The sequence below is a fragment of the Haliaeetus albicilla genome, chromosome 26 (assembly GCF_947461875.1).
Source record: "Haliaeetus albicilla chromosome 26, bHalAlb1.1, whole genome shotgun sequence".
In the NCBI taxonomy this organism is placed as follows: Eukaryota; Metazoa; Chordata; class Aves; order Accipitriformes; family Accipitridae; genus Haliaeetus; species Haliaeetus albicilla.
Genome location: NC_091508.1, coordinates 18,500,120 through 18,522,416, shown reverse-complemented (window position 1 = coordinate 18,522,416; position 22,297 = coordinate 18,500,120). Strand labels below are relative to the sequence as shown.

The 22,297-nt window shown below is 50.5% G+C and overlaps 1 protein-coding gene and 1 long non-coding RNA gene across 27 annotated transcripts in view; both read right to left on the bottom strand.

The window, feature by feature from the left end:
* Positions 1-15,350, bottom strand: part of ADAMTSL2 (ADAMTS like 2) — a 28,491-nt gene extending 13,141 nt beyond the window's left edge. For 2 of the 26 annotated variants that reach the window (XM_069770912.1, XM_069770939.1), the window contains exons 1-12: positions 15,135-15,350; positions 14,626-14,869; positions 13,495-13,606; positions 12,301-12,446; positions 11,592-11,667; positions 11,083-11,185; positions 9,239-9,384; positions 9,013-9,136; positions 7,977-8,057; positions 6,806-6,981; positions 5,498-5,840; positions 4,426-4,801 (exon numbers count right to left, since the gene is read on the bottom strand). In XM_069770912.1, the coding sequence (XP_069627013.1) occupies positions 4,426-4,801; positions 5,498-5,840; positions 6,806-6,981; positions 7,977-8,057; positions 9,013-9,136; positions 9,239-9,384; positions 11,083-11,185; positions 11,592-11,667; positions 12,301-12,446; positions 13,495-13,606; positions 14,626-14,795 (1,853 nt within the window). In that variant the 5' untranslated portion in view covers positions 14,796-14,869; positions 15,135-15,350. Of the gene's footprint in view, positions 1-4,425; positions 4,802-5,497; positions 5,841-6,805; positions 6,982-7,976; positions 8,058-9,012; positions 9,137-9,238; positions 9,385-11,082; positions 11,186-11,591; positions 11,668-12,300; positions 12,447-13,494; positions 13,607-13,928; positions 14,870-15,134 lie in introns of those variants that run through there. The other 24 variants (XM_069770923.1, XM_069770924.1, XM_069770915.1 and 21 more) reach the window with 24 other exon arrangements.
* A 365-nt stretch (positions 15,351-15,715) lies between these two features.
* The window catches only part of LOC138682036 (uncharacterized), a 36,058-nt gene continuing 29,476 nt past the window's right edge, over positions 15,716-22,297 (bottom strand). Inside the window, exon 3 of the long non-coding RNA XR_011322244.1 lies at positions 15,716-15,847. This is a non-coding gene — a long non-coding RNA (uncharacterized lncRNA). The remainder of the gene's footprint in view (positions 15,848-22,297) is intronic.

Below are 22,297 nucleotides of genomic sequence, written 5' to 3'. Positions count from 1 at the left end.
AAATCAACCTTTAAAAGGACACTGTTGAGAATCCAGCCATTTCCTTTCGGACCCACCCTCCTTCCACCGCCAGCACTGAGCCTCCAGAAGGATTAAAAACAACAATCTGATTTTCCCTGTTGATTTTGCCTCTGTCAGTTTGGCAAACGGTCGCTTCCTGCACTTGAAATGGAACTGAAATGAATGTGACTATTTTTTGCGGAAAAATAACAACCTCGGCTCACTATAAATAGTGCTTTATCTTGCCAAAACAGCTCTGCCTGGGGACCCACGTCGGCCTCCGAACCCGGCTGAGCCCTGGCTGCCATCGGTGTGCTGCCTGCTGCCACCCAGCCAGGAGAGGGCTCACAAGATGACAGTTTTCAGTAAGAGCCATTAAAACATAGTCGACATCTGCTTTTTGTACTTTAACTTGCCTGGAAAACAGGGTATTACCTAGATCCTCCAGGCTATACCCCGCTCTCCGAGGCACCAAAGTAAACACCAAGTTACCCTGTGACCGGGACTCCCTCTCCCTTGAAAGGAGAAAATAATCTTCAAAATAAGCTTTATACCACATCTGAGGACAGAAAAATCTTTCAACAGTGTCCCTTTAATGTATGTGATCCTAAATAAAGAGCTTCTTCTATGCTTAACAAGGTCAGAGGGACAAGTTCTTTCCAGATAAATCAGACATTTGGTCATAGGGCAGCGTTTAGCTCTCTTACCATTTCAAGCAAAGACAAAACTGTCATTTTGTTCTCCTCTAAACGCAAACAGCAGCACATTGTCCCACAAAACTGGTGGGCTTTTCTCTTTTGTTTTATTTTTTCTCTTTATTATGAGCTTTATTATAAAGTCAAGTATTTTCTTCCCTGCCTGCACTTTGCTTCTGCTTTTCAAGCAAGAAACAGCACCAAAAATTACCACCAGCCCCTCACCCATAGCTGAGGTCTGGGCTGCCCATCTTCCCGAAACAGTCCCCGTAGCAGAAGAATAATCCTAACTAGTGCACACAAACATCACGGATCAACATCCAAAGTCCCTGGGCTCACATTTCTGTGTTTTATTTCAGCTTTTATTTTTAAGCAAAGGGGAGAAATCCATGCCTCCTGTTGCAGGATCAGCCCTGGCCACATACCACAGTGTGGGCATGGGATGAAGGATGAAGAGTGCCTGGATCTGCCCTGGCATGCCACGGAAAGGTTTTAACTGCTCCAGGAGAAAAAAAAGCAGCACTGCATCCCTACCATGGCACAAGAGCCACCCACCCATCCCCATCCCAGCAGGGCTTGTTCCCAGAGAGGAAATGTAACACACCACGCTGGTACAAGGTGCTCCTATAACTGGATAACTCCATCCACACTAAGAACTACAACAGTTTAGAAAGAAATAAAATGCCCCACTTCTAACCAACGCTGTCCCACATGTACAGACTGGCTGGTTACAGCCCGCAAAGAGATGATCTTCCCTTGCTTGTTCATTGACAGGGAATGAAAGTGAGCAAAAAGCCACTGTTCATCCCAAACTGAGCCTGGGAAGGGTTTGGGAGGTCTCCTGCCCAGAACTAGGCTGGCCCCAATAAGAGACTGGGTCCCACAGGGCCTCACACAGTCCAGTTTTGCCCATCTCCAAGGATGGAGATCCCCCACGCCCAGGGCAAAAAGTTTTCCCTTGTGCCCCATCGCCATTTCCTTCAATGCAGCTTCTGGCTGTCCCCTCCACCTCCTTTCCTCCTGGAGAAACAAGTCCAATCCCCAATGCTCTCCACATGCCTCGTGCTCCAGCACCCTGCCCATGACCCGCCAAACCCAAAACCGCGTCCCGCTGTCAGCATGGGCTTTATCCTGCCATGTTAGGTGCCAGCAGGAGCTTTAACCGTGGCCTCAGGGAGCTGAGCTGGGGCTCCTCATCCATCATTCCCACCCAGGGGATACAGATACAGTGATTAGCATTACGATTGCAACTGGGCTTGAAGTAACAAATAAAAAGTTGGGGGAAGCGATAAAGGCAGGCTGTCCCGATACAGTCCCTTCTCTCCCATCCCCCAGAAGCGAGGATCGCCCATCTCTGCAGTGGTAGCAGAACAGCCGGTCCCTGAGCCTGCAAACATGCCCATCTCTCCCTCCTCCACAAGTGCCCACACATGCAGATGCTCTAATTGTCGATGACATTATAGGACTTTCTGAACTGCCGGGGAGGAGAGCAATGCCTCTTGAAATGAGGTGCAAGTGGTTTTGTCGCCTTCTTTTTCTTCCCCCTCTATTTTTTTATAATATGACATGCCTCCAAACTGCATGTTTCCTGCACCCCAGCTGCCCCACATCTGCCCCCACCATGGCCCTACAGCAAGGGATGGAGCCAGTGAGGAGTTGAGCATCTCTCAGCCCAAGCTATAGCTCCAGCTGGGCCTGGGTACAGCCTTTTGGCTAGTGCAAAACTTTTTTTGGATATTAACATTTAGATCTGTAAAGTTCATGGTTTATTCTAGAGACTGGGGCAGGGGGAGAAGAGGGAACACTGTAGAACAAAACCAAGGGAAGAATAAGGGGGAAAAAAAAAAAATGGCAATGCTGGGTATCCTTCCTGAAGGGCTTTAAATCCCTGCCCTGTGTCTTCAATAGATGGGCAGCCAGGGATAGTGCAAGGAGCTTTTTAGCACCACAAAAATCTGCACTGGAGCCACTGACAGTCTTTTGTGATGGTCCTGTAACAGCCAAGCTGCTATGAAGTGTAAAGGGTGTAAAGGATGTAAAGGTCCCTCTATTCCCAGGAGGTAGGAAAGCACTAGCCCCATTTAACAGCTACTAGGAGAGAGGTTTGGGGTGCAGGGTGCCAGCTGAGGCCACCCAGGGAGCATGCTGGGGACCAGGGGAGCCCCAAGGGGCAAGGCAGCCCCCTTCCTTGCCCCTGGGGCACGGTAAGGCAGGGGAGCTGACGGCACTGCCCTCGCCTGTCAGACTGCTAATGAAATGCTTGCTTTGGCAGCCGAAGGCAAAATTTCCAAGCCAAGCCACGAGAAGAGATGATAGACTCAAGCCCTTGGCAACGTTTTAATGTTCTTATCATTAAGAAGTTTGTTGATACGTTTGGCTGCACGGACATTTTCTTTAGCATAAGTTTCTTTAGCATAAGCTAGTATAAGTTCTGGGTAAATACAGCTAACTAACCAGAGAGCATCTGCTCAGTGCTTTACATCTTCTGAAGCTCAGCATCATAACCTGTGTTTTACTGGTGGTGAAGACTAGGAGACAGAAGAGTCAAAGCAGCAGAGCCAGGAGGAGATGCACAGAGGAACTTTGGGTACCATGGGTCCCCAACAAGCCATGGGGGTGCACAGCGGGACCCAAATCCCCAGCTGTGGGTCTGGCACCTGAATGACTCCCAAGGCCTTGATTTCAGCTCAAGCTCTCTGGGAGTGCTCTAATGTGTGGCTACACACGAAGGAGGGCTAATTGCTGCTCTGCAGCGATGGTCCCGTCTCAGTCCCCGTGTGCCCACACCAGAAATGAGCTCCCATGGGCTGGGAGTAAAGGCTGCTCCCCAAACAGCCCCGGGGCACCTCAAAAGGCCCTAGACACAGAATTGTGGACAAGCACTGACCTGAGACTCCCTTTCACCCAGCCCATCCTTGCCCAGACAAACTCTGCTGCTAAAGATAGATTAAGCCTTTTTTCCTTTTTTTACCTTCCCACTGCATTTTATAACACTACCACTCCAAACCAGCCATTAAAAGCAATCTTGAAGTGATGGTCCTAATATCAATCAATGAGCTGCCACTGGAAAGCTTTTGATATTCTTGTCAAAGCAGTGACTAATTGCATTGCTTCCGCATCTCTCAAGGCAGCAAACCCAGGCTATTTCTGCAAACCCTACAAAGGAGCTCCTGTTGTCTTGCTCTGCCTCTCCAGCAGTGGGTTAAGCAGACTGGGCCATGCCTGGGAGCTGCTGGAAGCGTGTTCCTGCCAACACAAGTGAGGAGGATCATTCGTGGCAGTCAACAGGGTGGGTAAAAAGGGGCCAGGACCAACTTCTGCTGCATCAAAACTTGGAGGAAGGGGCCTGGGGAATTAGAGTAGGATGTCAAGAGAAGGCAAAGGACAAGGCTTCTTTATGGCCACGGCTCTGATAACAAGCTATGACAGGCAGAGCAATGCACAAGCTGACAGCCATCAGCACAGACTTGCCAACATCCCCACTAAGGAGGGCAGTGAGTTTTCCTCTTGCTGAAATGCTCTCTTGACTTTCTGCTCCCAAACCTCTGGCCCTTCCTTCCAAATTAACCCCCAACAGAAAGCTTTCATGTAAATCATCCTACCCCCACTTACCTTCTGGCTTCCAAAGCAGACAGAAGCCATGCAATGGGGTCTGAATTAAGTACAGGGCTATTATGAGTCAAGAATAGCAATAAATAGGATTTACTATAATTAAAGACATGTCTCCTACCTTGCTTTGTGGGTTCTGTTCCCTTGAGGGCTGGTCATGGTGATAGTGGCATTTGAAAACGGCGTCTCTGCAGACGTGTTGATGGCTTTGCTCAGTTCCATGTAAGTGCTATTAATGGTGTAGGTCACAACGCCATCAGTGTCCTCATAGTCAACATAGAGGCTGTCAATGTGTGACCCCACAGAGTTGATTGGGTCTGCCTGGGCAAAGATGCTGTTCATGGTCATGTTGAGCACCAGCTCCTTGGAGTCTGAGGTCTTGTCCAGCAGCTTGTCCGTGATGGCATTCTCCAAAAGGAACTCCCTGGAGGTGAACCTGGGGTCGAAGTCTCTGTCGTCATGGTCTGTCTGGTAAGTAGACCTGGTTACGTTTGAATCTAGATTGGAGCCAACAGGGGGAAACAACAGTGACAACCACAAAATGCATTCAGGCTGGGAGGCGAAAGCAGCCCGGAGCAGCAGGGGCACGCCGGAGCCTGAGCAGCCACCGGCGAGGCTAGAGGCAGGAGTTGGGGTCTTGGGGAAGGGGAATCTCATGGGGTTGTATCCCTTTGGGAAGGGTGTACAGCTCTGTGGGTCTCATCCTGCTGTTGCATGGCCAGAGGAAAGCTCAGCACCTGCCAGCACTGCCCCAAGCAATAGCAGAGGTCAGAAAGGAAGATGCCCTCCTGGCCCCAGAGCCCATGCAGCCATGCTGGGAAAGCGCTCAAGGCAGTTGGGTGGTGGGATGCCCAAGGGACTGGAGTGGGAAGGAGGTTGCTGGGGGCTGTGGAGAGGTGGGAGGTGACGGAAGATGTTGTGACGGGGAGCTTTGTGCACCCAGGGCTCCCTCCGGTCCTTGGCATGAGGCAAAGCATGGCAGGGCACCAGCGGTGAGACCTTACCCATGGCCACCCCCCACCCACCGGAAACCAGAACCTGAAGGGCAAAGAGGATTTATGAGCAGAGATGTTTTAAAGAACTTTCCAAGGTTTCCAAAAAACAAACCAGCAGAATCACCAGAGGTAGAAACAGAGCATTTCTCAACAAGAGCTCTGAGAAGCAGAACAGTGAGGCCCAAGTCTCCTCCTTACCTTGGGGTTGTTTGCCCTTCAGTTTTGGCTCACAGTCAATTGTTTCTGCTCTTTCATAGACCTCATTGGTTTCCTGACCTTTGCTCAAGTTTAAATCTTCCTCCGTGTCCTGCCTTCCAAACACCTGGTTCTCCAAGTCTATCCTTTCCCTGGAGATTTTCCCAAAATAGGTTGCATTGTGCTGGATAAAACCCAATGGCACATCTCCTTCGAACTCTCTGCTTTCTTCACTATCTGACTCGGAGAAGGTGTAGTAGATGGGTTGCAGATTTTTTGAGTGTGGCTTCCTCAGGAGGGTGTATTCAAACGTGATGGATGGATTCTTGCCATTTTGATTCCAGACCTAGCAAACAAATTAAATTATTAGCGGATGCAGTGAATATATGGCACGGAAAGCTTGTGATTCATCTTGCACTTGACAGTTGGTGAGCATCTACTTTGCTATTTCCAATCTGCTTTCCATCACATTGCCAATTTCTTACAGCTGGAGCCCAGCACAATATTCCAAGGGTTATTTGGCAGCACCGCCCTGGGGATCAGCCCCAGCTCAGGGACTGGGAATCACAAGTCATGCTTCCTCCTCTGCTGCTGAGCAACCACAGACTTGGGAGAACCACTTCAGAAGTTACTGACCATCACTTAAAGCCACAAAAAATGGGTTTGCAAGGAGCATGCACATACCCCTTCAGCTACTACATCCCCACTGAGGATGGGGACTCACAGCTGATGCACAACAACCTCTTACTGGTCTAATGCTTTATAAGCACCCAAGCAACCATCCCTTCCCCTTCCAGAGGAGCCCGGGGCTACACGGAAGATGGCAGAAGTTAAGCTCTGGCTGGCTGCCCAGAAGAAAATTAAATTACTTTTCTTCATATGCCCGGTTTCAGATTGTTTGCTTTCAAGAAAGAGTTGGGGTTTAAGTTTTGTGCACTTGTCTAAGCTATCTGGCCCAATTTCTTATTTTTACTTTTCCTGCCAGGTAACTCAGATAAAAATGCCAAGGAGTAGAAAAGAAATCCCCCCCGCAGTGCCTGAGGCATCTTCTCCCTGCAGAGAGAGGGGTTACCAAGCCCACGTTCATTATTCACAGCCCTGCCTGCATCCGAGCACGCTGACGCAAATGAAATAAGTTCGTGCAAGGAACTGGGCACAGTAACTGCTCCCGCTCCCCTCCTCAAGCTGCCCAAGAAAGCTCTGAAACCATGGCAGGACTCTTCTCCCATGCCTACCCCTTCCTCGATCCAACATAGATTCTTCCCTTCCCCATCACACCCAGCCTTGCAAACTTGAAGAGTCAAAGCTCACCATTATATTCAACCCTTGATTTGTTGGTCCTTGTGCAACAATATACTCTATGCCAGTCTCATAAACATCCATGGGCCTGCGGTACTTGAACACTGTGCCTGCAATGTTGAAGTTCTTTGGACTGTCAACTTTGTAGTTCCCATTGAAGAAATAGTACCCGGCTTCATCAGCCACAGCTTCAAATGAGAGAGGAAAAAATCAGTGCTATCACATGTAAGAGCAGAGGTATGCAATATTGCTACTTGTTCATTCAGGAGATAAAATTATTAGTGTGTCACAGTAATAAAACAAGTGTTTCTCCTACGTTACAATGCATTTGTCACTTATTTCCAATACATAGCATGCGAGCATGTGCCCAGAGTTCTGGGCCACGCATCCCTCTACATTGCAAGCTCCCGGGTATGCGGCTTATGCTAGTCCATGGCTCCTCTCACCCTCCTGGCAGTAGCATGGCATGAACATTTAATAACCACAGCTCTGCAGACAATAAGCAGACTGTCAGATGGCCAAGAGCAGGAGTTGCCTCCCTGGGAGCACTGAGCTGATGCCACCTGACCCAGCAGTGGCCCAAGACAGGTCATCCAGAGCTAGCCCAGGAACTGTAAATCAAGCCTTTTTCATTCAAGCCCTTCCTACACACGGCCACGAGCCTCTGAGGCAGCAGAGCACGATGGTATTAAATGTGCATCTCTTGGGCAAGTCCAGATTTTTCCACACTCTTCCTGAGCAGCTCTGGCATCTCCACCATGAGATGGATGATGTGGTCACCAGCAATTCAGCGAGGCAACACATCGGTCACATCTCCTTGATGCTGTTGTCATGTGGCCATTGCACATTCCCCAAGCGGGAGAAGATCAAGAGGATTGCAAGAGAGGTGAAGGCACTTGGCTATCTGTGATCTGGCACCAGGGCGTTTGTCATGGCACACTGAAGTAGCAATAACATTGACCAACAATTTCTGCATTAAAGCAATCAAAGCATTGATCTATACAGCCCAGGCGCTCAGACTGCAGAGAGGAGCAATGCACTGGCTTAGACAACGCAGTCGTGACTTACACCGACTATGGATTTAGCTCATGTCTGCAGTAAAACTACATTCAGCTTTGCATTGGAAAAAGCACTAGCTAGTACAGGCACGCATTCTAGGGAAGTACCGAGAGGTTATACACACCCAGAACATCTGCAGATTTTTTCCGTTCTACTATCTGGATATCCCTTGCTCCAGCAGGAATGTGCGTTACCAGAGAATAGCCTATGGGAAACTACAGATTAATGAAAGGAACAAATAATCTGAATGAAACACTCTGTAATCAATACTGCAACATATCAAGCAAACTGGCCTTGATCCAAATTATTTTTAAGGAGTTATGGATTAAAGAAAAAAACACTAATGTTGGTAACTCTTAGGCTTCGAACAGGACTTATAGATAATAGAAAAGAAAAATGTGTGAACTATGCATCCTGGTTTATGGTGGAAAAACACAGCCACGGGGGGAAGAGGATGCAATCCTTACATGCACAAATATCATGTTTATCTAAACTGGTGTAAGAAAAGATATCTGAAGACTGCTTTGTTAGCTAGAGAAGCTGTGCTGTGGGTCAGTATTGAACCCTGTGCTAGCCAGTCTTCCCAAAACCCCAGCAAGAGATTACAACTTGTTTCTCTGACTCCCCTTCACTTAGCACTAGTTAAGTGATGGGACAAGTCCTCCTAAAGCCACGGAAGTTCCTGCAGCTTGTTCCATCTTAAACTGATCCTCGGAGAGCATTAATCATTATTCCTGAGTTAGACTGCTATATTTAGGACAAGTAGGTTCTGTTGCTTTACATCACTAATTTTGGAAATCCTGGTCTTTCAAAATATCCTCGCTTCCTGTTATTACAAATCATTTATTTCTAGTCTTACTGGGTCATGAGAAAGAAGACTAAAATAGATGCCAGTCTCTTGCATAACCCTTTTGCACCATTCAGCAGAGAGCTCAGGCTTCTGACAAGCACCATGCAAAGTTACTGGTTTTCTTTAAAGAAGGGTTTCCCTGCCCAAATTTACAAGTGGCATTAACACACAGAACACGTTGGGAAAAACTGAAGCAGGGCAGTTGGTAAGACCTGAAAGCAATTTACCAAAAAAAAAAAAAAAAAAAAACCCTACATTTAAACAATAGCCCTCTGATACAAATAAAGCAAAAGGTCCCCAAAAGCCTTACCAAGATGAGAATTTCCTTTCCGGTAACTGCCGGTCACGTGAGTGCAGCTGCTCCCATCTCCTTGGCAAACTCCACATTTATCCAAGGTGTGGGTGGAAAAGAGAATGCCATCGCATCCAATTGGCTAAAAAATGCACAAATAGAGTATTGAGGGTCAGGCAAATATTGCACCCATTGTAATTTTCTGAATGCTACTAACAATATTTTTGCTATAATGTTTAACAACCTCACATTTTCCAGACACGCAAACCCCTCGGAAATCAGTGTATTTGCAGGATGTTCCATCCCGAGCCTGAACCATTAACTGTCTCTGACCATCCACAGTGGTGCAATGGAGGTCACAGGGCTTGCTAGAAATGTGAACATAGTCATCTAAGGGGAAAGGATATAAAGATATATTCAAAACAGCAGAAACACAATAACTTTCATCCTACCAATGTCAAAGAATCTCTGCCAAGCTAAACAACAGCAGCAACAGCACAATTGCACAGCAGCCAGCAGTTCAGAAGCTACCATCTCTTGTGCTTCAGGCTAGACAGGAGATCGTACTTCTGACAGCGTGACAGCCCACTGCTGCAAACCTTTGCACAGCCAGGCAGTCCTCTCTGCTGCCAGGAATAGATGCACCTAGTGGTATCGCTGCCATCAGCCCAGGGGATGCACCGAAGCAGTAACGGCCACTATTCTGTGCAAGGACTTGCAGTAGTGATATGTGTACACATTACACAAAAACATATGCAAGTTCATGTATCAACATTTAATATATGAGTTTAATTAACATAGATATATTGTTATAAATACATATACAAGTTAAGACTATATTCAAAACCATAGCAGCTTGAAACATAAGAACTTTTCCATAAACATTCACCCAAGTTGGACTCAATTCGCCCTTTGCTTTCTGCAGGCAACTGGCTGGCTGCATCCACTGGCACAGTAGTACCACATTTTATAATATCCACAGGAAACAAATGACAAATTCACAATTGCATCAGAAACCCAATGCTAAGTGTTGAACTCCGCCAACTAGTGAGTGGTCATATACCCACTGGCCTGCGTGCCCAAGCAAGACAGCATCAATGTCAAAACATTACTCTGCAAATCCCCCAGGAGCCACGTGAACGCCTGCTAAAAAACAAAACATTTCACTGTAACTATTCTGGTGAATCATCCTGAAGAGCAAATACGTTTAAAGAAATTGTCACCTTGCCATAGGAAAGGGACAAAAGCAGCCAAGTAGCTATAGCTAACCAGTCTGCCACGGGCCAAGCTCTACCAGGCTGACCCTGCCAAGGCAGCTGGCGAGACAGGGGCTTGTTTCACATAAAAGGAGGCAACAAGTAATTTCATGAGGAACAATTGTTCTTAGGCATGTACAGAGACCCCTAAAATAAGAAAGTTGCACTAGCTCCCATCTCTATTTTTAGAGACCCAAATAGCATTGTGAGTGTGAAGAACCAGCGCACAGGAGCCGCCTTCTCCCCAGAAGGGTCCCGGGTTCCCAGTAGCTCTAAAAGTTGGCCACAATTTTTGTTTAATGCTTAATTTTGATGGGAGTTAGGTGCCTAAAAATTAAATAAAATCTCAGTCTCTGACTCCTAAGTTATTTCAGCAGTTCTGCGTCACTCATCCTGGATGACCAAACCGACTGACTGCATCTCGGTGACATTTGACAGAGCACATAAAGGGTGTGGGAATGAGCAAATGTCACTGAAACGCAACACGGCCAGTAATGGCCACAGCTCAAAGGACACTTATTAGGGTGAGCCAGGCTCTCCCTGCAGCACAGTCCATCACCCCATGCTCCTGCATCCTCCTCTAGCCTTTCAGCTCTCTGGTCCTTGGGAGCCGTGACCAACACAGGCTACAGCCATAAATTCATGTTGTTGTTTTATTTTTAAGCTACTCTGCAGCTGCAAAACATGCCTTTGAATTTGGGAGACAGCTGATTGTGTCTCTGAAAAATCACTTTAAAACAGCAGAGGAGGAGTCTTCCTGCAGGCTATAGCATCATAACTATCAAAATATTTTGGCTAAGCATTATGAAACACACAAAGAATGTCTTGTTACCAGGATATAAAGGTTTCCATTGATACGTTCTGCCGTTATACACATGGGAGTTAAATGATGAACACTGCTCCTCTCGAAAGCTCCTTCCGTTCGCAGGACACTCCTAGAATGGGATACATTAATATCCTGATGAAAACAAAATGCGGGAAAGGTTTCTGGCACATCTCGACCAGCTGCAAGGAGCATTTCCATTGCCTGCCCCATCCAGAGCCATATCCTCCTCCTCCTCCCACTGCAGGGACAGCCAGGGGAAGCCCCCCGGGAGATGGTGCAAGAACCGCTCGCTGGGTTTTATGGCCCCCAGGGCAGGCAAAAGGCCCGAAGCCCCGACATGAGGGTGATGGGCACCAAAGACGGGAACTCCAGTTGCTTGGAGGGGCAATGGGGTGACAGCTACAGGACAAACAGTGTCCCCTCTCTGAGGGGCCCAGAAGTGCCATCACACGAAGCAAGCATGACTTTCCACATTTTGTATCAAGTGTTCCCAATGAGAAAAAGGATATCCTTACTTGTACTTTGCAGAGCTGGTATCTTTTGGATGTTCCAGTGCAAGTTTTATTAGCCAGCCCACTCACTGACTTTCTTCTGAATAAAGAAATGATGGTTAGACAGGGGTCAGAAACCCTTCTTTTCCCTTTTTTTAAATATATTTGTCCCCTGCTTCTGTACAATTGGTCTTCATGTGGCAGAGCCACATGGAGATCTATCACGGTCTCACTGGAGTCGATAGCAAAGGTCTCTCCGGCTTTGTTACCTGCAGCATCAACTATTCTTATTACGGCACCCTAGGAAGTATCATGGGGACGAGGGCCTGGGGACAAGGTTTGCAAGGTGTCTTCTGGCAACCACACAGCCCAGAGAGGGCAGAGCCATGCACGGAGCAGCCAGGATCAGTGCGTTCCCAACCAACCCTGCACCACGGTGTCCTCGCTGCTGTGCCCAGAAGCCTTGAGAAGGGGCTTGCGCTATGTCTGCTGCCCATCTGCGCTAATCCCCGCAGGAGAAACCTCAGGACCAGCACAGGAATAGCTTGGCTGGTCCTCTGGGCAGGGATGCCCAGGGCACAGCATCCTCATGGTAGCATGCTCAGGGACATCCTTACCTTCTGGACAAGCAGGGTTTGCCAGACAACACCTTTTCACCACTGCTTATCTACTGAGCGATGACCTTCTAGATCAAGTCTACTTCAAGTCTACCCTTGGCAGGCGGGTGCCATACCTCTGCCGCAGGCAGTGCCTCTCCTGGGACTTGACGCCTCCCCCACAGGTCCTGGTGCACGCCGTCCACTTGGTCCACTCGCCCCACCAGTACGCGGTGACGTCTGCCCCTTCCTCCAGGCTGTTGGAGGTCTGCGTCAGGTCCTGCTTGAAGCATCAGGCGGGTCAGGAAGAGAAGCAGCAGTCAGCATCCACACGGCAGAGCCTGCGTGGGTGGATCGAGGGCATCCCCCCCACCCAGCCTGCCCTGGGCAAACAGGGCATTTCCTTCTCCATCTGAGGTCAAGGCTGAGATTTCCATCTTGCAAGAAACCCTGCATTTTTCCAATTGTGTTTTCATTACAAATTGGAATGAAATGGCAATATTTGGGATTCCTCAGGAAAGGAAGTGTTCATTGTTTCACTCAGTTGGCAAAACCGAGCTCCCAAACAACCCTAAACCCTCCAAGTCTTTTGGTGCTCTCCAACTCTTGCTCACAGTGAGCTCCAGGAGCTGAAGAGCCATTTGCAGCCAAAAACTTCATTGAAAGCTTAAGCAAACCCTTGCAAAACCACTCTGCAGGGGGGAGAGCACGCCAGTGGATGCTAGCAGGCTGGAGGAGCCCATGCGTTCTCTTTGCGAGTACAGGTTTGTCACTTCTGACACCCCCACCCCTCAGCCACTGCAGGCAGCAGTGTGACCATCCATCAGAGGGCAAAGGAGCTGCTCCACCGGCAGCGTCACCACCTCATGCCTGCGCTCGGTAAGGCATTCGCATCCCTTTGCAAGGGACACAGAACCTCCTGGGGGGGTCCCAGCTATTGCTCATTGCAGGGGCAGAGATGTATTTTTCCATCCAGAATCACCTGCTGGTTAGGTGAGTTCTATTAATTCTGTGTTTTCTGGGAAAGGGATAATACTCCATGCAAAGTAAATGAAAGCTCCAACCACCGCAGGGACCGAGGAAGTGGTGCTCACCCAAGAGCAGGGTATGGCCTTTCAGAGCCTTGGAAATGATCTGTGCACGCTCTTAGCCACAGAAGGTACAACTTAGGTTAAGCCAAGACTAAAGAGCTAAGCCAAGTCATACATCCTCACGTTTGCTGCGGACCTGATGCACGCACAGGCCAGTCCTGCAAGTCCCAGGGGTTACCCAGCCCAGACACGGCACCATTTTAAAGCCCAGAGACCCCCCCAGCAAGGCAACACGCTTACCTGAGCTATCACAAAGACAACGTTGCCCACGAGGAGAAGGGCCAGGGTGCCTTTCAGCTGGGATCGCGCACTGATGGAGATGCTGCTCCACCTCCACTTAGGTACCTTCATCCTAGAAAGCAACCAAACACCGTGCTGAGCCAAACTTAGCCGCGCTGCCCTTTGAGAGCAGGGGCTGCTTTGCAGCCTGGGTTACACAGCACGTCTTCTTCAGCATTCCTGGTCAGCTAAGTGACACCAACCACCAGTGACTGCAAGGGCTTGATTCTGAAGTTACATTTAATTAGTGGAATCATTAACAGGGTACAGGTTCACATCCCATCTTGGCTGCTATCTTCCAAACCACAAGTTTGCACTGGTTCCCAGTGGCTGCACCTGATACCACCAGTGAGAGCTGAGGCTCCGAGCCTGCCTTGGAAGAGAGCATGGCTTACACTGAAGCAAGCGTTGCACAAGAGGCAGCGAGTAGAAGTGTCCCTGGATCTACAAAAGCAGTGCATTCAAATATCCCCATTTACAGAGCTGCTCCTAGAAGAATAAGATGAAAGGCTTCGTAAACAAAAAAATGCAATTAACAGCTGTTATTTTTCCTTTTTTCATTTGTTCCACTCTAATTCCCACCGATTCCCAGGGAAGAAGCCTGTTATAGAAAAGAAACCACCCACAATTAAAGAGCAGAAATGCAGTATCCCAAGTGTCAGCCTTTCATCTCTTCTCCATCTGCCTCATGAAAGGGAGTAACCCAGAATGGCATTTTCTTAAGTAAAACCCAGCTCAAAACCACAATACATTTTATTGTGAACCTCACTGCAAGAGCCAGAAAGGAGCAGGTTTCAGGAAATCATGCTTCCAGGCAATCAAAGCAGCTCAAGTCTGTAAGAAAAAGAAAAAAAAAATATTCTCCCCTAAACTAATTTCCCTTGAAAAGTAACTAGAGAGTATCTTTGGGAACTAGGGAGGCGGGAGAGGTGCTGCTCCTGGGGAGAGGGGGCAGGACTGCAGACCTGCAACGTAAAGAGCTTCTCTCCTACCCCTTTTTCTTCTCGCAAGGGCTTTTCGCAGCAGCTTTTTGGAAACGCAGTATTGCCGGCAATGCCAGCACGGCTTTGGTATCTGGCTTAGAGAAATTACCAGAGGGCTTCCAGGTCCCCAACTCCGCTTTGCGATCGCCCCAGGGTAGAGGTCCAGCATGCAAAAGACACTTTCCAAGAGGCAGATCCATTGATTAATGGAAGCCCAGAGCGCTTGGCTGGGGATCCCGGGGACAGGTGGCTGAGACTTGCCTTACACTTGGTTTTCATTAAGGCTTCCAGACACTTCTGACTCAAAGCCAATAACAGAGCTCGCTCAGAGTTTATCCTAGAGTCGATCAGAGCTGCATGTTTAAATAGAAGAAAAATTAAAGAAAGGGGGGGGGAGGGAAGGGAGGGATGTCGCCCACAAGCATCGCGAAGCCGGGTACCGGAGGGAACCCCGCCGATACCGGAGCTCGGCCGGGCGGGAGGGAGGCAGAACCGCCCCGGGCAGCGCTGCCGGAGCTCAGCCCCCGACCGAGCGGGGAACGGGGACCGGCGGGATGCGACCCCCCCTCCCCGCCCCCCCCTTCCCAACCCTCCGCGGGGGCCGGGCCGGGCCCGTACCTGGGAGACGGCGGGGCCGGGTGGGACGATGCTCCGGGACCGGGCGGTAGCGGGGAGCCAGGAGCAGCGGCCCCCAGACGCTCCCTCCCTCCTTCTTCTCCTTCTCTCCGACTTCAAAGGGCAGCCAAAAGCGCCGGGGCTTCCAGCGAGGAGGAGCCGCCGCAGTGGCTCCCCCCAGCCCTCGCCGGCCGCTCTTATAGCGGCGGAGAAGAAGGGGAGGAGGTGGGGGGGGGAGGAAGAAGGAAAAGGGGGGGGGGGACGGGACACGGACGGAATTCACACCTCTCGGCCCGGGATGCCCCCACCCCGGTTAACCCCTCGCCTCCCCCGGCGCCGGCCCGCGGCCGCCCGCCGGTTTCCTGAGGCGAGGCTGGGGGGGGGGACGACGGGGACAGACGGAGGGGGGGGACGACAAGGGGGGGGGGAGGCCGTACGCATGCGTCCCCGCTTCCCGCCCCCCACCTCACCCCAGGCACCCCCCTGTTCTCCTCAGGGAGATGCTGCTCTGCCCTTTCTCAGGGGGGGACACGAAGACGACGGTACCTGCTGCCCCCCCACACACACCTCCCCATCCACCCCCCCTCAGCATCGCCAGCACGGAGCGAGGTGGCCAAAATACTCCCGGGTCCGTCCGCAGGCCGTATCCTGCCCGTGGAAGTGCAGGGAGGGCTGGTGGGCTGCGGTCTGTAAGGGGGTTTTCGTTGCGTTTTCGGCTGAAAAAAAAAATAAAACCGGGTCCCCGCCATCCTGGGCTTTTGGGGTGTCGTTTGCTAAGGTTCGGCGTCAGTCGTGCCGCTCGAAACAAGTTTTCTGCCACGCAGGAGGGTGGCGGTGGTCAGAAATGGGGTCGGTGGACAAGAAGAGCCATTTTGGGTGAGAGCGGTCCCCTTGGCTCGGTGACAGCCGTGCGCGTATTGTATCTGATCTCTGCGCGTGTGTGTGTCGGAGAGAAAAGCCTAGGGTGTAAAGAAAGACACAGTTATACAGCGTACGTAACCTATAAACGATATATGCGGTCTGTTCTCTGCCGTCTTTACGTGTAACATGGTCGATGAGACGCCTCACCTACGTGGTGACGCACGTTCCTATGCATTCCATACCACACACCCCCTGCACACGCGCTGGTCACATCCCAGCAGCTTTGAGCAGCCCAACCTGAACAATTTCCTTCATCCACCGGAGATGCTCCAGCTCAAGCCTTCTCTCCTTCCCCTCTAGACCTGCCCCGCGCAGGGCAAAACCAGTGCTCCCAGTGGGACACCGCACCCCGGCACTGGCTCTGCACCCCAGGCGATCACTGCAGTTTATGGTGGCTGTTGCCACCGGCTGCTCCTGGCCCTCGGTGGCAACGTTCAGCCCTGTCGCCACTTGCCACGGGCCAGGAGCTCCCATCTGCAGGCCCTCGGGGTGTGCTCCCACCCCGCCATGGGCACGGATCTCCGCACAGCTCCCAGCACCCTGCGGGAATTGCCGCGGGTCCGTGGTGGTGTTAATTTGGACCCAGTCCTCCCAGGGATGGCTGTGTGAAGCTGAGCAGAGAATCCATCCCAAAAAATTTACATGGGAAATGAAGTCTCCTTTTCTGTTTGGCTAAATGTCTGCCAGCCTGTTTTAATTTACCCAGCTAGGTTGATTTGCAACTTTCAATTTTCCATCGGTTGGCTGTGACCAGGACACTGGGAAAATTTAGCACTTGAGTTCACCCAACTTCTGCATTTCAAAATATCCCAGCCCGAGACATGCAGGAGAAAACCCTTTCCGTTTTGGAACAACCGGGAGGGAAAAGTCTGAACACGAGAGGTTTTAAAAGCATCAAAATATTTCACATTGAAAACGCCAGAGCAGCCTGGGTCCGTGTGAGCCCCAGCGTCCCCCCAGAGCTCCCGCCAGCCCTGGGGTTTGGCAGGTTGCACCCCCGGAGACCCCATCCCCGGGTGACCCCGCACCCCATCCTGCAGCAGGGATGCCCCGGGGCTAGGGAGCACCTGGGGGGGGGGAAAGCGGGAGGGTGGGGGAAGGCTGTCGCCGAGGCAAGTGCTGGGGGAACCGGCAGCAGGCGAGACGCATTCGGTCTCTGTGCTTCACCAGAAGTTCATCAAAGCCAAAGGATTTTTTTTTCTTTTTTTTTTTTTTTTATGAAACAGTTGAGATGACTCAGCGGTTTCTGACGCAATCCCCATTTCATCGGAAAATTCCTAACCAGCTCCTAGTGGCAACTGATTGCTCCCATAAATCACGCAGTGTTATCCCTGGCTGCAGCAGCGCAGCTTACGCAGCCCCGGCCCGTCCTCGTGAAATCAGCAGGAGCGATGCCATTGCCTCGGTGGGAGCAAAAACAGCCCCAAAACCAAAACGCACTGCAGAGCAGATCCAAAACACGAGCCTCTGTCCAGCTTCACATTGGCCAAACCCCACGGCTCCAACGTGGGGCTGGACCAGCCCCTGCTCCCGCCACCCCAAAACCCCCCCGAGGCCAGTGCTGCCCCCAAAATCCTGGGGCTGCGGGTGCTGCTGCTGAGGCTGCCGGCAGGTACAGCATTAATCACCGACGGCTGGGCTCAGACGACAGCGGTTTTTATCTCCCAGTTTTTTGGCATAAGCGTTAGAAATGATTTGCAGATGTTATTTACTGCTTTTGGGCTTGGAGTAAATTGAGACAAGATGCACCTGCATGGACAGTGAGAGGCTTTCCCACCCAGGGACGGTCGCTGAGGGCTCGCATTGGACTTTCCCAGGGAAATTTAGGATTTGGGCGAGGGTCCCTGAACCAGCCCTGCTCACTGCATCCCACATTTGGGCAAGGCAGCCTGGCGGTCCCGGCACTGCGCATTCACCTTCCAGCACCGCACAAGGTGGCCTCTTACCCCGACAGCCACCCCAAGGGAATCGCGGCAGCCATCCCGCAGGCAGCTGCCAGGCTTTCCATCCCAAACCGGTGCCGTGCATAATTCAGAGTGCAAATAAAAGGAACGACAGACACTCCAAAATAACCTTCTCCAGCCGGGGAAGAGTCGCCGGCGACTGGCTGCTGGTTTGGCTAGAGAAGTGCCTGCAGAGGAAAGGAGTTTCCTTGGCTGAAATGAGTTCGACAAAGTGCTGGGCTGGGCACTGTCACTGCTCAGCAGGAGCTGGGGCTGCTCAGCTGAGCAGAGGCACTGCGTTTTGCAGGATCAGGCCCTTTCTCACCCAAGGAGGGGTGGGGGGATCCCTTTGCCGGGGCAGCCTTTGCTGCAGTAGAAGGACCTCCATCCTTGACCTGGAGCAGAGAGCGGTGGTAAGCTCCAGTCTAGGCACAAGACATTGATCGTCTTGCTGTGCTCCCCATCACGGGACACCTTCCCATCCTGATCCATGCCGTGCCAGAGCTGATGCTCAGCACCACTGAGCCCCAAGCACTTCCCTGGAGCAGGTCCTCCATGGATGATGTACCACAGGACCTGCCCTTGGTGAACCAGAGCCATGGCCCTGCCATGGGCTGTGGCATTCCAGCACTGCTTTCCCAGCAAAATTAGCTCTTTTCTGGTCCAGCCCTTGTGCTGGCACAGCAGACAGAATGGCTCTGTCATAGCCAGTCCCACCGAAATGCCTGCTCAGGTCCAGGAGAGCCACGCTGGAGGAAGAACAGGAGCGTGGTCTGGAGTCTGTTGGTCCAGGACCCCCCAGCAGCTTCATCTTTGCCTGGGGGCAAGGCGACTAACTGATTTTCTTCTTTTTTTTAAGACTGCCTACAGAACTGACCTGTTTGTTCAACGCTTCTGCACAGCTACAAACGTTATTTCCAGGCGAGCCTGGAGCAGTGTGGGCAGATCTAAGCCATCCACAGAGTGGGTGAGGTCCCTGCATGGCTGGGACATTGCCAGGGGGACCAAAATGTGGTGAAGCCCCAAAAAAAGGCCCTGGCAGCCAGCCCTACCTTCTTCTTAAGAGCTGTGGCTATGGCCTACCACTGGGTAACTAAAACAAGCAAGAGGAGATGAAAAAAAGTGTTCTTTAGAGACAGTCCCAGTCCCTTGCAGAGTGACCTACGGCAGAGTGTTGAGCAAGGCACTTCATCTCTGTGTGCCTCCATGCAGTGTGGATAGCAATGATTTATATCATGTTAGCGTGAGGGTTTCATCCATGGAGGTTTGCAAAATGTTGAGTCAAACTGAACAAGCCAAAGCCACCAAGCTGCTCTCACCATCGGATTCCTATTAAAAAATACCTCTGGGCAGTTTGAAAGCCACAAGCAACCACAGTGACCCCAGGTACAGTCATGGCCATACAGTTTCAAGAGCTTTAAAAGCCTTTTTTCTCTGCAGATTTCTTTAACTTTAATTTTACCTGTCCCCGAAGAGTATGCATCCCTGCCAGAACCTGGAGGAGCTTCCAGACAAGTCATGCTTGGTTCAAAATTTTAGCTATGCAAAGATTTAAAAAAAAAAAAGTACAAAGCGTTTTCTTTTAATGGAATGAGTCTCACATGGAAGTTGTGCAGTATTGTGCTGAGGGACATCAGCTATGCAGCATTGCCAACCACAGGCATTCAAAACTCGTGAGTCAGACTCCCCAAAACCCTAAGACTAGTTTCATTCCCTTCTGGATTTTGAGCCTTGAAGCACCACAACTTCAAGCTTTTCTCTTCCGAAAATGACATTTTTGACCAACAGGGCGAGAGCTGAGACCCTCACATCATCACTGGGCTGCAGGAGTCATGACTGTAAAAAAACCCAACATTAAACACCATGAAATGAGCAATAAACCCCTGCACTGCCCCCCTGAATTTGGCAGCAGGACAGCCGCCCCGAGCAGCTGGGACACCCAGAAGGGTACGAGTGATGGAAACCTGGTGACAAGAAAAGAGATGTCCTTACCGTTAACGGTGACATGTTTGTAATGGGCCATGACAGGGTAGAGAAGGGAAGAGCGAAAAATACTCTAAGGAAAAAAGAAGCAGGGATACCTGCAAGGAATAAGCGTAATAGGTTTATTCAACAGGGAGAAGGGAAGGGGAAATTTTTTAAGGGCAAGTATTCAGCTAAAGCTGCCTAAAATGGGGCCAGGCCTTACGGAGAATGGATATTTTAAGTGGCAATTTATTCCACTAATAAAAAAAGAAGGATGCAGGTGCTTTGGCAGGGCTGTGGACGGGAGCGGGCGAGCGCTGCGGTTGATCAGAGCCGGGTCTGCAGCACCAGCCGTGCGAGGGGCTCAGGCACAGCTGGTGGCTCTGCATTTATTGGTCTCCTTTTCCCTGGTGCCAGGGCCCACGTATGGATTTCAGCTATCCAGAAAGCGCTACCCACACCAGCATCTCCTGCAACAGCTCTGATCACAGGCTGCGGTAGGTAATGAAAGATATTCTAACCAGATGCTACAGCCGTCCCTTCTCCAGCTGGGCAGGGAACGGCTTGTGCCCATGGGCTGCTCCACACTTGCACCTTTCACGCCAGGAGGTTTCTTGATCAAATTCCCAAGGCAGAGTAGCAAAAAGACAAGAAATCTTTGCAAGCTGGATGGTGCCATGCTCGTCAAATTGCTCAGGGCTCCTTGGGGCTGACAGTGCTGCTCCAGAGCCACGGCTCTTGCACATCATCTTGCTGAAACCAGGCAACATCCAGCTTTTCACCTTCATCCCTAAGTCCAGAGCGCATGAGTCAAAGGGTTGTGGAGATGAAAGATTAGACTCTGAAGTAATGGAAGTGGTAAATAACACCTTGCAGTAAGCACTAAATTGGCGCAGGCATTCACGCCTACCTGCCCACACCGATGGTCGTATTGCAGCACTGCAAACCGCAAGCCCATAAAGAAGCTGCAACCTTGACTCTCCATTTTAGTGTCGTTATCACCATTATTTCAAACCTGGCAGTAACTGGGGACCCTGAGCAGGTTTCAATTCTGATGCAGTCTACACCACATACAGATGAAAGATCATCCTATACTTATCCCAAGGAGAATATACTCTCAATACTCTCAGCTGGCCCAGATCCCTCATCCTCTATTCTAATATATACTACTTTTAAACTATCACTCTCATACTAAAAATAAAACTATCTACGTCTCTCTCCTTCACTGCGATGTCTGAGTTGAAAGGGTAGAAGTGCTTACTGAAAGTCACGGTTAATGTTACCCTGGAAGGATCTAGGACGGCATACCAGAACCTGGTTTTGGCATCTGGGAACCAGTTTTCAGCCATATATATCACCGTTCCTGCGTGCACTCTGGTGCACACAAAATTAGCCCTGTGGAATGCAGATTTAAAATTTGCTTTCCAGAAGTACTTAAATGCAGGAGCTAAAATTCTCTCTTTCGACATTTCCTACCTGTTCAGAAAAGAAGGAACAAAGTCCTGGCCCTTTGTTATTTGGGTCCCTTCCCGGGAAGGTTTGCAAAGCCCACGTCTAGCGCTGCCGTTTGTTTGCAGCCTGAACAAAGACCTTTTAAGCAGCAGCTCCCAACAGGAGCTCGCCACCTGCCTGCCCCTTGCCTTGTAGTTTACTTTGGGGTCTCTTTTTCAATAATAGCTGGAACACGTGTGCAAACCGGGTTTTTTTTCCTCTATGCCTACAGCGCTGGCTGCAAACCAAACGCCAGCCCAGAGTGTGCAGCTGGGAGAGAAAAAAAACAAAAAAACAAAAAAAACAACAACCTGTGGAATGTTTTCTTGCTCCTGAGAGCTCCAACACTTCCCTGCTTGGGGGAGCGCTTGCCATGGCTGGCACTTGCTGCATCCAGCAGCCAACAGGGTTTCCTTTTCAGTGGACTCCAACTAGATTTTGGGCAAAGGATGGGGGCGAGGGGGATGCATTTAACAACTGCTTGATCATCTTTTTCAAGTGATGCCATTTGCCTTGTTGCACAGCCACCACCCTTGCACGTCCTTGCAAATGGTGGCTTGTTGCACAACTGCCATGCCCTTGCAAATGGTCCCACGAGGGCGAGGAGGGCTGCTTTGCACCCAGACGTGGAAGTTTGACCTCACCAACAGGTTTTGAGCTGTGTTTTCACCTCTCTGATACCAACCTCATGGCCACAAAAGCAGGGTGCAGGTTTTCCTACCCAGGAATCCAGAGCAGTTGATGCAACCAGCTAACCCCAACCCCACTTGAAATCCTCCCGGAGACAAGCCCTGCCGTGCAGCACACAGCGGCCCTGAGCACCTTCCTCGGTCCAAGCAGCTCATG